The sequence below is a fragment of the Cynoglossus semilaevis genome, chromosome 10 (genome assembly GCF_000523025.1).
Source record: "Cynoglossus semilaevis isolate Cse_v1.0 chromosome 10, Cse_v1.0, whole genome shotgun sequence".
NCBI lineage: Eukaryota > Metazoa > Chordata > Actinopteri > Pleuronectiformes > Cynoglossidae > Cynoglossus > Cynoglossus semilaevis.
In genome coordinates, this window is record NC_024316.1 from 4,171,656 (window position 1) to 4,183,768 (window position 12,113).

At 38.2% G+C, this 12,113-nt stretch overlaps 2 protein-coding genes across 13 annotated transcripts in view; both read right to left on the bottom strand.

Moving 5' to 3' along the window:
• ralgapb (Ral GTPase activating protein non-catalytic subunit beta) overlaps window positions 1–8,872 on the bottom strand; it is a 21,181-nt gene extending 12,309 nt beyond the window's left edge. For 5 of the 11 annotated variants that reach the window (XM_025059473.1, XM_025059469.1, XM_025059471.1 and 2 more), the window contains exons 1-9: window positions 7,195–7,371; window positions 4,860–5,062; window positions 4,596–4,762; window positions 4,313–4,499; window positions 3,832–3,963; window positions 3,210–3,388; window positions 2,737–2,805; window positions 2,128–2,279; window positions 1,504–1,735 (exon numbers count right to left, since the gene is read on the bottom strand). In XM_025059473.1, the coding sequence (XP_024915241.1) occupies window positions 1,504–1,735; window positions 2,128–2,279; window positions 2,737–2,805; window positions 3,210–3,388; window positions 3,832–3,963; window positions 4,313–4,499; window positions 4,596–4,762; window positions 4,860–5,062; window positions 7,195–7,371 (1,498 nt within the window). Of the gene's footprint in view, window positions 1–1,503; window positions 1,736–2,127; window positions 2,280–2,736; window positions 2,806–3,209; window positions 3,389–3,831; window positions 3,964–4,312; window positions 4,500–4,595; window positions 4,763–4,859; window positions 5,063–7,194; window positions 7,416–8,706 lie in introns of those variants that run through there. The other 6 variants (XM_025059475.1, XM_025059472.1, XM_008318249.3 and 3 more) reach the window with 4 other exon arrangements.
• A 1,458-nt stretch (window positions 8,873–10,330) lies between these two features.
• The window catches only part of vwa1 (von Willebrand factor A domain containing 1), a 9,013-nt gene continuing 7,230 nt past the window's right edge, over window positions 10,331–12,113 (bottom strand). The window contains exons 5-6 of one of the 2 annotated variants that reach the window (XM_025059478.1): window positions 11,910–12,113; window positions 10,331–11,304 (exon numbers count right to left, since the gene is read on the bottom strand). The exon at window positions 11,910–12,113 is cut by the window's right edge and continues 108 nt beyond it. In XM_025059478.1, coding sequence (XP_024915246.1) covers window positions 11,279–11,304; window positions 11,910–12,113 — 230 coding nt within the window. In that variant the 3' untranslated portion in view covers window positions 10,331–11,278. Of the gene's footprint in view, window positions 11,308–11,909 lie in introns of both variants that reach the window. The other variant, XM_025059477.1, reaches the window with a different exon arrangement.

Here is a 12,113-nt window from a genome sequence, read left to right on the forward strand (position 1 = left end):
AATACATATAAGAGGTACAAGCAAACACAAATGTACCAACCAAATAAACTGTACAACAAAAAGTAACGACAGTAAAAACTGATACTGAACAAAGGCAACACGAAGCAGACATTTCATCACCATCACTGAAGAAAGAACAAATGACTGCAGACACACTCACATCATTTAAAAGCATTCAATAAAGGGAGCTCTGACACAAGGACTTTGTCATTGAACTGTTTCTTGATACTGACACAAAGTGTGACCAACAGCAGTGTTCCATAATGAAATGTGTCAGTCACTCATTGTTGCAAGACCACAGAACAAAACCAGTGCGTCAGCTCCCTCACTGCTGCAGTTACATGATTGTCACCCAAGGTACAGAGCATTCACTTCATGCATTCAGGCACTAAACCAAGAAATAAAAACTGAAGTTAACTGACAATTAAGGAAGTACAGAAGAAAACAATTGGAAATGCTAAACTCAAAAGGGGGTCTGAAACTCAACAGTAAGGATTAGTGTGACCCAAACAAAAAGGGGGGGGGGGGGGTTAAACAGGTGTGTTGTCACAAACTGGTAACATTATGATTGAGACAAGTGGTCAGCTGGTGAAACCCATTCCATCACTTCTGGAGAAACGCTGAGAGAACACTGGTAGACTTTTTTTTAATCATGACGAGTAGTGGGAACAGAAAACAATGATGATGATGATGATGATGATGATGATGATGATAATGACCATGAGAAACTCAAGTAAAAAAAGAAGCAGGACTATTTGTCAAGAAAAACGCAAATCAAGAGAGTAAAGAAAGCTGCCGTTCCTACTTACAAGATTTATAAGAAAGGAGAATTTGGATAAAAGAGGCTGCAAGATAACAGAAATAGTGGAGAGACACAAAATCAAAGCAGATCCGATAGCTTAGGATCAATTTATATCAGGCACAAATTGTTTTTAGTTTTAAATATTATTTGCAATACATGACTTTAGACCCATTACAACTCTGGAACATTGATCATTGAGACATGTTAGACAAGAACAGGACACTACACCAAAGAGAAAAAGAAATAGAAGAGGCAATGTGTAAGCCAATTGTTTCTTAGATTATAATGGTTGTGTGTACTATATTAACAGTTTTATTAATGATTTCACCAATATCACGACTCCATATTATGTTTTTAATTATATGGTTGTAGTTTTCATGCACTTGTCATGTTTAAAGAGCTGGCAGATGTAAATGAATTAGAAATCCGATGGAAATTTTCATACCAGGCCACTTATAACCAAGCCCTCCACACACAGAAAAGCACAGAGAGGTTTCAGAGTAAATGGTGTAAAAAGAAAACACATATCCCAACGATATAATTAAAAAAGAAAGAAAGAAAGAAAATAAATAAATAAATAAAAACATAGACGGCAAAAACAAATACCTTCACCAAAATACATGTATACTTATGAACAGCAACAAAACACCCACCTGACCATGCAATAATGGAAAGGTTGCAGCCTTCGGCTCACTTCTTACCAGTCATGCTGGGGTCTCTGCTGAGGCCACTGTGGAGTTTACAGTGAACCAGAGCAGCGTCAAATAGCCACTGGCCAAACAGATTGAGGATGCTGTTGACCTTTGGCCGTGCAGGAGCCGGCAGAGGACGAGATTCCCAACTGCTCTGGTTTGGACTAGACAGCATGGTTGGAGAGGACGAAATCTGCTGCTGCTGTTGCTGCTGCTGGGATGCTTTGGTTGGTTGACCGCTCTAAAGAAAAGAGAAGAGATGATCAATCACTGCCAGGACTACATCACTACAACATCACACTAACAAGATGGGTTAAACAGTTTTCTTTATATTCTTGAGCCTATATGAAGCAGGGAAATTGGTTACATCTGGCCAACGGACTTCTTTTCAGTATCAGGATGTTCAAACAAATGTTCAGCATAGATGACACTAAATAAGACAAAAATTAAATGTCTTTCTACAAGTTAAAGAACATAGTTGTTTACAGTCTGGTGTGTTGGTATTACTCATTACTCACAAAAAAAGAAATTCCGAATAAGTACATGCCTCGTGTTATCTACAATAGTATACATTAACCCCAGAAACCACCAATTAAACAGACCTTGTGTATTTGTATTGTTGTATTGACTTACAGTTGAACTCTTGCTGGTGGTTTTGGTGACCACTGCGTGTCGCTGCTTGCGGCTGTGTGGAGGGGTAGTGTTGGCTATGGAGGGAGGCGGAGACATGCTCATTCTGTTGACAGGGGTGGGCGGGGCACTGTCAGCTCTAGGACGTGATATACCTGTTGAGAGAGGACAAATGAGCTGGTGGTAAGGTTTGCATTTTACCTCCATATTCAGGAGGTGGGGAGATTAGTCGGGTGAGGATTTATGATTGGTTTTATTGAATTACCCAGTGGCCAGAACTTGCTTTGGGTAAATAGAATCATCTTTAAATTTCATGTTATTAAAGCAAGAAGAAAATAGTGTGAGTGCATTAGGTGATCATCTGCAATATCCATTTGACAACATGCAGTTAACAACAAATCAGTAGTCATTGATCTACATTCATTTTGATTGAGGTCACATGACAGTGACACCTTTTGTTGATCATTGCATCAGTTTAGTTGAATGTTTGTGGACATTTTCTTTTTACTTAAGCAAAAACTAATCTCAGTTGTTATTATCATCACCACCCATAAATAGACCATTGTATGCCCATCTCAGTGTACTGTATACAGTGTCAGCTGATGTTTGTACCATGAGAGAGCAGCACAGGGGAAAAAGAGAACACCCTCTCCCGTACATCTCTCTTTTCAACAGAGACACCTACAGTGTAAAGACAAAAATACACACTGGTATGTTTCTAGTTAAATGTTTATGGCTGTGTTACTGAATGACATCCTCCAGTTGCTTATACACAGAAGATGTGCCTGTGTGAAAGGAGCAAAGGTTGTTACAGGCAAACAGCACCTTGGCTTAATTTAATTACCAACATATAGCAGACTGAATCAATGATTTGAACAGATATTTTAAATTAATGGCAAAATGAAAATAAAAAACAGTCAGTACTCAGTATAGCATGTTTTTTTTACTTGCCAAAGAACACGTAAGGTTACATACGTTTGTCATGTTTTTAGACCAAATACAAAAAAATGAAATACAATCCAAACATGTACACATTAATGTGGAGTTAACTTTTACCTAAAGCTAAAATTTAAACTTCCTCTTACCCAAGAAGGCGTCCACGAGGCAGCTGACACCCCTCATTGCCCTGAAGAAAATCTGTGGAAGCTGTTTCAAACATGGGTGCAGCACTACTTCGTGAGGGATACCACTGGAGTTTAAAAACTGTTCCTGAAACTTGGGAGTGGTGCTCACTATAGCAGGATTGCTCAGGTCGACTGGGTTGCTGAGGACAAACAAATTAAATTCAAATTCAACTGCAAATTTACCATTGAGTCCAAATCACAGGCTTCTCAGACTATTAACTCTCTCTATATACTGTATATACAGATAGACACACATATATGCGCCTAAATATATATATATATATATAATAAAAGTATATAATATATATATATATATAGTATATATATATAATAAAAGTTTGATAAAAGTATATAAAAATAAAAGTTTGTCCTTTCTCTGGTTATTTACCGCACTGAAAAAGATGAAGAAAAACATAAATAGACAAATTTATGAAGGTCAGGAGATAATTTAGTTCCACCATGTCCCATAACTTCCATCAAACAAAGAAACCATTTGTAACAATGGGCCTTTGGTTTGATGAGGAAGAAGCCATTTTTTCCAGCTCAAACAAATATTAATGTAATCATTCTAAAATAATTAAACCTGAGCATGTGAAGAAAGCGATACCACGTCTGGGCAACACAGTCATTGTCCATCTCAAAAGGAATCAGGTTGGCATCCTCGTCAGGAACTTTGAAGGGTGGGAAAGACGGTCCGTGGGTGAAGCGCAAAAGTCTAGAAAACATTCAGAGTATTCAGTATGCATGTAGAGTTTGAACAGCTCTCGAAAAAGAGCTGCTTGAGTTTAGTCTGACGAAGTGCTTGTGGATGTGTAAACCATACTCCTGGTGAAACTATTCCTAGACTTAGAATCAAAACCTTTGGGTCTAAAGTTACATTTCAAAATTAGAACCCATAAAGAAAACCGGCTATGACTAACTTTGTTATCCTGTCAACATTTTAACTATTAACATGTGTAGTATGCAACTTTAGAGCTTTATACAAACCAGAGCCAAAAAGAGCCAGGTTTGTAACATGGTTCCATGCAAACATTGCGTTTGTCGGAAAGCAGTGGACGCCTCACCTAGAAGTCAGAGCACAGGCCACTCTGCTCCATTGTTCCACAACTGGAGGGTGGTGTCTCCAGTTGGCAAGCATCTCTCTCGCTGTTTTCCAGTATGGTGGTGTGGGAAAACATCGGGCGCAGGCCAGCAGCCACACTTCAAACAGCACTGCCATCAACTTCTCTGCCAGTTTTTCTGCCACACCAACTGAAGAATGCAGAAGTGACAGGTAAATATTGTCAGCGTAATTATCACTACTGGCAAGGTAAATATATCAAAAGAGAAGAGGGGGGTGGGGATTACCTCCAACAGTGGGTGGGGCAAGCAATGTGTCATTAATGCGAAGCAGGAACAGCAGCAGGACCTCCCAGGTTTCCCGAACCATGGAAACAGACTCCCTGGCCAGTTTTTGCACTGCAGTCAGAACCTGCTGGCAGAGTCTGATATGGTTGGGGCTGTGCTGGTCAGGCCTGGAGGGGAAAAGGAAGTGGCAACTTCTGTTATACATTTGTTTAAATTTAAAACTACTGATAACAAGGACTTATCTGAGAGATTTTACTCACATACCTTGGTACAAACACATTATAAAGATGTTTGAGGATGGTCTGGACATACATATTGGGCTCCTTCACCACAGGCTGAGGCATGGAGTCCCTGGGTGACACCAGGGCCATCATCCAGTCTGTGTACACGTCCACACACAACTTAACAGTGTCCCCTTCGAGAGGGAGGGTGAGGCCATAACACAGCACCTCCATGGTCCACTTCACCTGTTATAATCCATAAAATTGTTATTAAACAAATGAAAGTAATCTCAGATATTGCTTACCTAGCCTCCCTTGTCTGTGTAGCATTTTTCAGTTAAAATCCACAACAGATAAAATGTCAAGTCGAGGCACCATAAAGTCAACAGTCTGCATGATCTGTCATTCTGTTTATATTGTTTCTGTATCATTCTGACAGTCTGCTCTATGTCAAATGAGGTCTGCATTCCTCACCAAGTGTTTTAAAGCTACTGATAAAACATTAAAGAAGAAGAGAGTATTAACACAAACATCCCTTTTAGCCTAATGTTTCTAATGTAAATGGTAATATCTGTGCACATTAATCAAAAAAACACAGTATATCCAAATGTTTTCTCCTCCATCAAAAGTTATATACAGAGACAAAGCTGTGACCCACTTTAGTGCTATTCTAAAAATAGTTAACAGGTATTAACTAGACTGTTTGTGAGCTGTCTATATAGAAAACATATATACAGCACAATTAACACTGTTTGTCTCTCTTTGTCGATCCATTCAAAGACATTCTAAATGTCCTATTAGGTCTATACTAAGACCCCTGTTACAGTAAAACAACAATCGGTACTAATTGACAATAATACAGTAATAGAACAATATAATTGGACATAATTATGCAAATGAAAACACAAGGAGGGCCCATGTACTAAAGTTAGGTAAATAAATAAAAAAATGATCCTTGTTTGGGTTTTAACTTACTACAGGAAGCCTCTTCACATTCATTAATAATTTCTGGAAGGTTGTAATGTTATTAATTTACCAAAGCTGAGCAAATAAATCACTTAAACTGAACTTGAAAAAAAAAGCCTTTAGTAAAAAGAATGAACGTCACACACTAAGTAAAATAATGTCAGCACTCTAGGGATACTAATCTAGTCCACATGTGCTACCACATAGTATTAATGTACAAAAAGTACTATTTATATATATAAAAAACAAATATACTGCTGTTAACCTATTGGGGAGCTGAAACATGTGCAGAAAGTGATGTGTTTTTCTTCTAATTTGTTTTACAAACCAGATCAGTGCAGTAAATATTCTGTCTTAGTCCTAATTTTAACCATGGAATTAGAAGAAAATAGTTAAGTTCTGTGGAAGTCATTGGAAGCTCATTGGAAGTCATGTTCTTATCTGCAAAGATCACATGCATTGTCATTTCAACCATTTCATAGTTGGCCACAAAGGTTTATCCTGAGTCCATCTTCAGTAAACGGTGAAATTATCGTGCTTCTGATAGATTATACCCTTTAATAACATATAAACCATCACATGTTGTCATCACTTGAACAGAAATCAATATATTGGGTGAAATTATTTGTTCATTTGCTTTGATACTGTGTATTAGTAAAGGATCCTGCATTTGATCAAAGTACAAAATGTCTCAGTGTCAGCTTGACCAAACAGAGGAAACAAACAAAAGAATCAGTCACTGCTCTTTGTCAGTACAACTCCCCAAAGACTGGGGCTATTCAAAATACTACACTGTTTACATAATGCATTGTACTGCATTCCCGAAGAATGTGAAAGTATTTTTATTTTTTGCATGCACGTTGTTAAAGCTTAAAATTCTTTATTTTAGCTGGGCGGAGGGGGTTCTTAAAGCTTTACCAAACGTGACTACTGTATATCATACAACAGACAGGGGTGTGTCTGAGAAGCAGCACTGACATGACTGAGTGCACTGCAGTTCCACATGGACTATTAGATCATTGCATCTTAACCACAGAAAACGGTTGGTCATCAAGAGCCATAAACTCTGTCTGTTGAACAGAGGCTTGGTTTCCTGTTTTAAACCACCAGTCTGTGGCTACAGGTGTGGCCAGTAGTTTACTCAGTAGTTTCTCTGCAATGGTGAACTTTTAACCTGTTGTCTCAAATTTAGCAGATGTATTCTATTTGTTCAAAGTACTGCTGTTGTCCTTAGACATGGTAGCCATCCAGACAGGTGAGACATGTGTTAGCTTTGGTTAACTGTTTTTTTTAGCTTGTATGTAACTGGGTATCTGCTCAGTGCATGGTCAACACAGACTTTAGAACATATTAAAGTGACAGCATGACTGTGTACATGAAACACTAGTGTTTTGTGTGGAGCACTTTCTCACCTCCTTGTCTGTCTTGAGGATATTTTCTGTGGCGACTGGGCTCACAGCAGTACCCAAAGGCTTGACCACAGCATTGGCCACCTCTGTGCCCACACTGGTGGGATAGGTGTGCAGGACGCTGAGGTGGCCCTGGTCCCTCTGCACCACCAACTGCAGTGAGCGCCACTCAGAGTACATGCTACCGATGATTACAGCACTCTACTCACAGCTCCTTCCTCCACCTGCAGACATACAAATCCAGATAAAAAAACATTAAGATTCCAACAACTTAACAGCAAGGCTGGTCTTGAAAAGTAGACTGTATGATTATTTGTTTAAATGCAAAAAAACCATCTATTGCTATGACAATTAGTGTAGCAAGTCTCTAGTAACTCCCTGCCCTGGCAGCTACACATTTTATTCGTAGGGTTATCAAGTTACATGTCAAGACCAGCTATGCTCAACCATTAGAAAATGCAAAACACCAGACAGGAGCTGCAGGATCAGTCCCAGGATCAACACCATCAACAAACAATGACAAAGTTTTTCACCTGTTAATGACAGTTGTATAATAAGTTGTATAAAGCTAACAATGGCATGCTGCCATTCAACAGTTGAAAGAGCAGACTTAAAAATGTGCGCATGTGAACTGGACCAGATTTGGGCCAGGGAAAACATCAGTCCAAGATCGCTGAATATACAGTCAAGGATTAAATTAGTGTAAGCATTTCTGAACGCATTCGCTTTTTTTGGGTTATTAATTTTTTACAAATCTCGAAGATGAAAAATGTCCTCGGATAAAAACATGGGGATAATAAAGAATTGTTTAAAATGTTGAATTTTCTTTTATAATCTTAACGAAGTTGTGTATTAACCATCATCATTTTTTAACCTGTTTTAAACGGCGTTATGTATGTCTTTAGTGAGAAGGAATCGTGCAGAACACTCAACAAAGGAAGATACTTGTTTGGTGATCCAGAGTTATAGTTTGGGATTTTTTACATATGATAAACATTGTCATAATAGCCCGTAGCACGTACTGCTTGACAGTAAACAAATGACATACAGCAGCCTTTGCTTTAACACAGTAAACGTCTAGGTATGTTGACCTTGTATTCCAGTTGTCGAAGCTCACTGACCTGTGTAGGATTTAATGGAAACCCGACTGACACCTTTTACCATTTATATCCGAAATCACTAGTCGGGAGTCAACCAGGAAACGGTTCTGGAAAATCATTAGCTAGCTAAGGCAGCTAGCATCGGTACCAAAACATCTTCCTCATTAGGAGGATATTGGCTATAGTTAACTATCCCTTGGTTTTTGAGGTACAAAAACATTCCTCTATTGTGAACAAAGAACTGTCCTATGAGGAAAAACAGCCCTATTGAGCTCCAACTTCACTTAGCCATACACTACGCTGCAGTTTAGATGCGACGCTGCTAGTTGGCCTAGCTTTGCTTAGTTAGCCTTATATGCTAAGCTGCACCACTTCCTAAAAGCCGCGAAAGGTTGTGGTGTTTTCGTTTATTTACCTGCACCGGCTGGAAGTCTTGTCATAACAGGATAATGTATCCCGCAGTCTGAACTCTCTGTGTACACTGGTCTAAAATAAAACAGCCTCCATCTTCGCAATGTCAAGGCTTGGGTACTGCAGCCTGATGAGCTAACGGGAAACGGGGTCCGTAAAGTACGTTACAACGACCTCTACTGGTTTGATACTGCCAATGCAATGATGACTTCAGATGAACCCAGTGAGCAAACCATCACTAAGGTTAGAAATCAACACACTTAACAGTAACTGATATAATGTACTAGTACAAAAATTCTAACTAGTAAAAATTACGAAATGTACAAGACATTGACAGCAAACTGTGTGTATAAATGCTCTAACTATGTAACTATCTTTTTACCTACTTTATATGGAAAGCGGCTTGATATTTTAATGCATAATACAAAGTATGCCATTATTCATGATTTACTAACATCAAGCATATTTTGGTCAAACCTTACATTGGCATTTTAGCTATTTAGCTTGTTTTTCCTGACATATTACAATTTCAAGCTGTTTATAAATCATTGTCTATATTATACCTACTTGTTATGTGTGACTACCATTCATGTAAAACTTTCTTTCTTTTGGCTAACCCTTGGTTTTTTGTACTTGGTGTTGTCTTCTTCAACTGAACCAACTCCATATTTTATATTCAACAAGTGAACTATTTAAAAGTCAAAGTATGTCAGTTCTTTGTCATGTTGAGGTGTTAATTTACAAAACTTTGGCTGGGGGCCAGGCAGGGTATTCATTACAGAGGCCCAAGAGTTTGGAGTACAGACCTGTGGAGTATCTGATTTGATAGTAACTATCCTTTCAAATCTGTCAAAAGAGCATATGTTAACTGCAAAACCCACAAAAGACAGCTGCTCCCACTTGGCAACCTATCATTATTCTACTATTTTTAATAATTTCATCTTTGTAGTTAAACGTACAGTGAACACATCTTTGTTGCAGACTTTCATTGGGGTTTATTGCAATATAACATACCTAAAAGTGATATTTATGGCGCAGTCTGTCAGCAGAAGTTTGATGATTTACCTGCAAATGTGTAACATGATATACACACGCCTGCTCAGTATTCTTAACCCACTACTTTTAGATAATTCTACATTTTGTCCTGTAGGGGGCAATCAAATTCTTTTCTTAGACGTGCATTGCAGATACTGTAAGTACTTCGCTACCAGATATTTCAGCACTCGCATTTCAGCCCTCTTTTGCCAGTCAATAAGAATTAAAGTTATATTTTTTTAAAAATGCATTATTTTATTGAAGGTGATTATAACATATGGAGTAGTAGAAAAGCACAAATGGTTTATTTTAATGATGTAATTAAATAAAGGTCAAGTGATTTTTTTATCGGTAAAGCGTTTTCAGAAATAATTAAACGACGAAATAATTAAACGACAAAATATTAAAATGTCATTGGAAATCACAACGGGATATTTTAGAGATGCTGTGGATTTATATGTAGATTAATGTATATGTCTTATATGGGATCCATATACTTGTTCCTGGGTGACACCTAGTATAGATATACTGTATAGCAAAACATTTACAGTGCTTTGATTGGTCAAGTTAAAAACGCAAGTAAAAAAACGAAATTGTTTATAGAACTTTATTTCGGACTTGTTACATTTTTATAGTGGTCAACAAGCATAAAACAAATACGTTTTTATTGACAGGATAAACAGTGACAGATTTACAAGCATTTAAAGGACTTTTTCAGTAGAGGGCAGCAAAGACAAAGGCGCTCTGAACAGGTAAATAGCTTGTCTGTAAATAATGTATGCTACACATTATCATACTTGTGTGATTCTATAATAAATATGAAGGATGGATCTGACTGTACACAAATCAGTTCAACACTTTAGTTTCAGTTATACACATCTGTATTGTTATGCAGTGTCGTCTTATTTCAGAGCTTGTGGCTGGTCTGGAATCTTTTGAATGTTTAGAGTAATCCTGGAGAATCTGCTTTGAGGGAACTCAAGATAGGATTTGCTCGATGCAATCCAGCTTGCACCTAATTATAGTATTTCCAAGCTTGTGATAATTAAAATACAAACCAGAAGGATTGACTTTCCTAAGTTAACTCAGATGTAATTTGTGCTTTAGCAAAAGATATGCTGATTGAGCATGAGGTCCACATATGGAGCAAAAAACCTCCTTCCAAAACAAACCACATTAAATATCCAACACTCCTAGCACACCCTGCTCTGTAATTGCAACGCAGACCAAAGAAACATGGTTATTCGTAGCTTGCATCTTTATACAAAACAGTGTGCAAAGACTACAGGTGTAGACCAGATGTGAAAAAACAGAAATGGAAAAGTCCTCTGTGATGCAGATTTTGGCAGTCAATGTGTCGCCATATCGCCCCAGACTGGGTTCCACATGAGTTAGTGAGTGCTAAAGAAGCCAAACAGTCCTCCATCCCGGATAATGTTCTCAGAGGACAGAGGTGTGGAAAAGAATTATGGGTAAAAGTCAGCATTCTTCTCACCCCCAGCTCTCCATGTTTGGTAAGGTGCACTCACGCTTCAAGGCTGCTATGAGTGGTGGCCATATGCAAATGCTTCTAAAAAATGAAAGGGAGAAAAAATAAGCTCAGACGCTCAGAATTATGTTCTAAATTCTGCTGTGTTTTATTCATAATCAGTATCAGAGATTTAAACTTGAAGCCATATATTAGTTTTGACCCTCTGCTGCTCTACAGCACTCTACAAGAGACAATAATTCTTGGCTACATATATACTAAAATATAGTAAAGTAGAGTAAAAACTACAAATATGATTTATTTAAACACCTGCCAAATTTTTATGACACACTACTTTAGAGAACCCTTTTGTGAAACAGCTGTGCTTCAGATACAACGATCTTGCGCTCAATCTATAAAAATATATGTCAGAAATAGTTTAAATAAACCTAAACTCTTTTAAACCTTTACAGGATTTTCAAGGTCTTTGCAATGTATTTTTGATCAGGATCAGGTCAGGTCTTGCTTATCTTTCCAGTTTTTATACTTAGCTGAAAAGACTGTGAATTTGTATATGTAGTTGAATACTTCAAATACCATAACTCTAAAGCTGATACCCTGAGGAGAATAGGAAGATTCACTCTCTCACAGCATATAGCAAGATTTTGGTTCGAGCCTGAACTGGATAGAAATTAATAACTCACCTGAATGGAACTGTGCTGTACAACACAGGCCCTCTCCACGCACTGTCCTGTAAATAGGAGACACACACACTCTGGAAGATGGGGGGAGACGTGTGAGACGTGTTGACAAAGAGTCGGGTGGCAAATAGAGGGAGGATCGTTTTCCTGGGTCAGAGTGGTGCTGTCCCTCCCAGGTGACCCAATAGCCCCTGAGCCCAGCTGTGA